The sequence below is a fragment of the Monosiga brevicollis genome, genomic scaffold (genome assembly GCF_000002865.3).
Source record: "Monosiga brevicollis MX1 MONBRscaffold_10 genomic scaffold, whole genome shotgun sequence".
Lineage (NCBI taxonomy): Eukaryota > Choanoflagellata > Craspedida > Salpingoecidae > Monosiga > Monosiga brevicollis.
In genome coordinates this window covers 580644-584596 of record NW_001865047.1, presented here as the reverse complement: position 1 = coordinate 584596, position 3953 = coordinate 580644, and the positions used below count along the sequence as shown (strand labels likewise).

The window sequence follows — 3953 nt, the reverse complement described above, 5'->3', positions numbered from 1 at the left end:
GTGACCACAAACGTCAGAAGAAATCTTTTCGCCCCAAAAGATGTCGCACCTCAAGAGAGAGATGAAGGCACAACTACCACATGTAGTAACAGAGAAGAGAAGAAGAAACAAGATAAACCACTCTTTCTTGATACATGTGGTAGTTGTGCTACATCCAGGTGTATGTTATGCCTTTCTCTTTCTCTCATTTCTCTCTCTCTCTCGTTGTTCGGGGACATTCAAAGAGGACGACCTTGAAAGTGGGAGGAGGGATCAATCAAATCACTCGGGTCAAGGGCAGCCAGTGGGGGGTCAGGTGGTACTGGACGGATGATGATGATGATGGGGGTTGTTGGGAAGTGCATTGGGCGCCGTGTGGCGTTGGCGATGATGGTGGTGGTGGCGGTGGTGGTGTGTGGGAGTCGGGTGGAGGCGGCGTTGAAGGCGGGCGGGCCACAGTGGACACCCATCAAGGACGAGCCGTATCGGGAGCTTCTTAGCCTGCGCGCGAGCTTTGCCAACCAGACGCGCATCGAGGGCTGGCCCCAGCTGCCCTTTGATTCCATTTATGGGATGTATGCTGCCAACGCCAGCCGTGCCGTCCTCAACACCGATCAGGGTGCTTACCTTCTCAACCTCGAAGCCGCTCCGACTTCGCTCAAGGTCACATCCCTCAACGTACCGCTCAAGCCCTCCGACTTTTTGGTGCCCCTCGCAACTGTTGCCGATACTTTTGTTCGAATTAGCACGGCGGGTGCTTCCAGCTATGCCTGCTCGGTACGATCCATACTCTGCTTCAGCCACGCTCGCTACCGTGGTGTCAGTTGGCGCCCGACATTGCCCATCCGCCTCGCACGTGCCCATTGGCGAGGTCAATGGCAGTTTGTACCTTGCTGTCCGTCCTCATCGCCACTTGATCACATGCCATAGGCCAGCTCTTGCGTGCAGCAGCACGCGTCTACCGCCTCTCTGCCAGACATCACGGCCGTAGAGGTCCTGCCCGGAAACAAAGGCGTGCTGATCGGAACGACCAACGGCCTGTACCAAATTGTCGATTTCACGACGAGCTTGGACATCAGTCCGCTCATCACCAGCATCGACGGTATCATGTCGCTCACCCCTTGTGGTGACTTTTATGCCGTCGGTACCGAGGCGCGCGTCTTTCGTATTGACCACCACGGCGCTGTGCTCGACTGGGAGTGGGTGACCCGCCTCGCCGATGGCGCTGGCGGCGTCTACGGTGCCCCGCCACGTGCCATGCGCTGCGATGCTCGGGGCCAGCTTTTCGTCGCCAACGAAATCAGCTTGAATCAGCGTGACAGCGATGGCTTGGTCTCTCGCTTCGATTTCAAGCAGGGCATGCCCATGAATAACGCCTCCCGCCTGGCCATTGAGCCTGGCACCGAGGCTGTCTGGGTCGGCACGTTCAACGCCCTGCTTCGCTATAGCCGCGGACAGGACGACCCTGACTGGCGCTACTTCCACGGTGATCGGTTCTTGCCCCATGATTCCAACATCACGGCCCTCCTCGCCATGGATAAGGACCATGTCGTCGTGGCCACCCCCGGTGGTTTGGCTGTCCTCGTCTGGCAAGAGTGGACGCTGCGACAAAAGGCCGACCACTACTACAACATCCTCCAGGCCCGCCACAACCGCTACGGCATGGTTAGTGAATGTGGCATGAGCACCTACGGTCAACTCTCCACCTGTCAGTCTGGCCCGAGCGATAACAACGGCCTCTGGACGAGCCTCCTGGCCGTCGCCTACACCTATGCCCAAGAGCTGGAACCCTCGGCCACCCACAGCCAGGCCCTCACCGACTTTCAAAACGGCATGCGCCTCCTCGTCAACATCACCCACGTTCGCGGCCTCATGGCTCGCACCTGCGTGTCCCCAGAGGCCAACCACAACAACCCCGATCCCAATTGGCATAACAGTTCCGCCCCCGGCTTTGCCGGCTGGGCCTTCAAGGGTGATGCTTCCTCTGACGAGGTCGTGGGCCACATGTTTGCCCACATGGTCATTGCCACCACTGCCTCTGACGAGAGCCAACGCAACCTCTCCCGTGATATCCTCTTGGACATTATCAACTACATCAACAACAACGATTACTACCTCATCGACGTCACCGGCCTTCCGACACGCTGGGGCATTTGGAATCCCTTGTACATCAACCACAAGTATGATTGAAAGCTCCAACCCCTCATGCGTTAAACAATTTGTTAAGCACAGTCAGGTCGAGCCATCGAGGCATTGACACACAGAGAGGAGAGATACTGAATGCTGTACAGACACCTTACGGATAACCATGGTGCTCCTCTCCCATTCACATTGTTCCTCTTGGTTTGTAGTCGTTCTTGGAGTGACGAACGCGGTCTCAATCCCATGCAAATTCTGGCCTACTTGGTAGCAGGCCGAGCTCTGGCACGGTAAGATCAACTCAAGCTCCTAATGCCGTGTGCTATCCTGTGTATCTTGATCAGAACATCTTTGTGAGCCATGTGGCACAGCACCGCCCTTCCTCACTCATGCCCTCGAATAGAACCCCCGCTGAAGCGAGTGGCTTTGAGAAGAGCATCAATGTACTCTGCAACTCCACCAACCAGGTGGGCCCTCCCTCATCACGGGGGAAACACTCGCCTTGGCACATTGCACGTTTCGGATCATGTCTGTCACAACCAAAACCAAAGTTCATGATCTTTCACATAAGCTTTCAACTGGAATTCATCCAGTGGCTTTTACTCACGTGTATGTGCGCCAATCCTCTGGCCAATCTCGTCGATGGCCTCTGCAGTATGCTCGGAACATGCTCAACTTGAAGATTGAGTCGCCAGATGACAACAATTACTCGGACGACGAGCTTACCTTTTTGCCCTTTTACACCATGGCTCTGGGCCTCAAGGCGGCTCCTTTCGGTTCGCTCGACACTCCTCTCGCCCAAAGCCTCGAGCGTACATGGCTCTCGGTTCGGGGATTGCGCGCCGCTCCCTGGAACGTCATCTATACCTTGATCAATGGCTCGCTCACGAACCAAGACGACGTGGACAATATTGCCTGGTGCGTGGTTGTTCCTGATGGGTGTGGAGTGCTGTCACATCTCCTTGGCCTTGGCTCACCCTTGACTTGACGCTCACCAACCAGGAATCTGCGCACGTGGCCGTTGGAGCTGATTGATTTTCCCATGACCAACACCATTCGCCGTGACATTTTCATGAACCCCGAAGGGGGTCGCAATGGTGAGGTTTACAACGATGACGTTCGCCGTATCTTGCCCGCGTACGAACGGTCTCAGCTGCGGTGGAACAGCGATCCCCATGATCTCGATGGTGGATCCGGTACTCAGGAGGGTGATCCCGGCGCCTGGCTCTTGCCATACTGGATGGCGCGTCATGCGGGCCTCATTGTTCCTTAAGCGAACACGAGAGCGGAACAACATTGCTTCGAGCTACATGTTGCTGTGGGTTACTGTGTGCCCGCTCATGCACGAAATTGCTGAGCTTAAATCAAGCCGACTGCAAGATTGGATGGCACCTACGTGTATTCAATCAATTTCATTTCACAGAGGACTCAGACCTCGTAATCATTTTGCTTCGTATCCTATTACAATGCTCACAAACAATGCTCTTGGGTCTGCACGGCAGAAAAAAAGCGAGCGCCACGGCACATGGTTGCTTATGTGTTGGCCGGGCCATACACCATCTCACAAAGAAGGGAAAAACCACAACCCATGTCGCAGCTGATCAGCCACTCGCCCGAAGATATGGGCATTCGGCACCTGCAAAGGGTGTGGCAACATGACACCGTCCAATCGCCAACGGCCTCATTACGCACTCGAACCTGTGGATGAAACTATCATCGCAGCTTGGCAGCCAGCGCAGCCCTGGCGTGTGCGTGTGTGTGGAATGTCAAGAAGTATCAGCTGTCGGGCCAACCATCGTGTTCGATGACCCGATTGCAGTCAGCATTCCTTGAGC

At 55.6% G+C, this 3953-nt stretch overlaps 1 protein-coding gene across 1 annotated transcript; it reads left to right on the top strand.

The window, feature by feature from the left end:
* Positions 1-309: 309 nt before the first annotated feature.
* MONBRDRAFT_37087 (uncharacterized protein) lies at positions 310-3535 on the top strand (the record flags this gene model as incomplete). The annotated part of the gene is made up of 6 exons (XM_001745897.1): positions 310-756; positions 910-2159; positions 2331-2408; positions 2522-2585; positions 2774-3036; positions 3121-3535. 6 exons carry the CDS (start codon positions 310-312, stop codon positions 3389-3391), a joined length of 2373 nt encoding a protein of 790 aa, XP_001745949.1. The 3' UTR covers positions 3392-3535.
* Between the last annotated feature and the right edge of the window lie 418 nt (positions 3536-3953).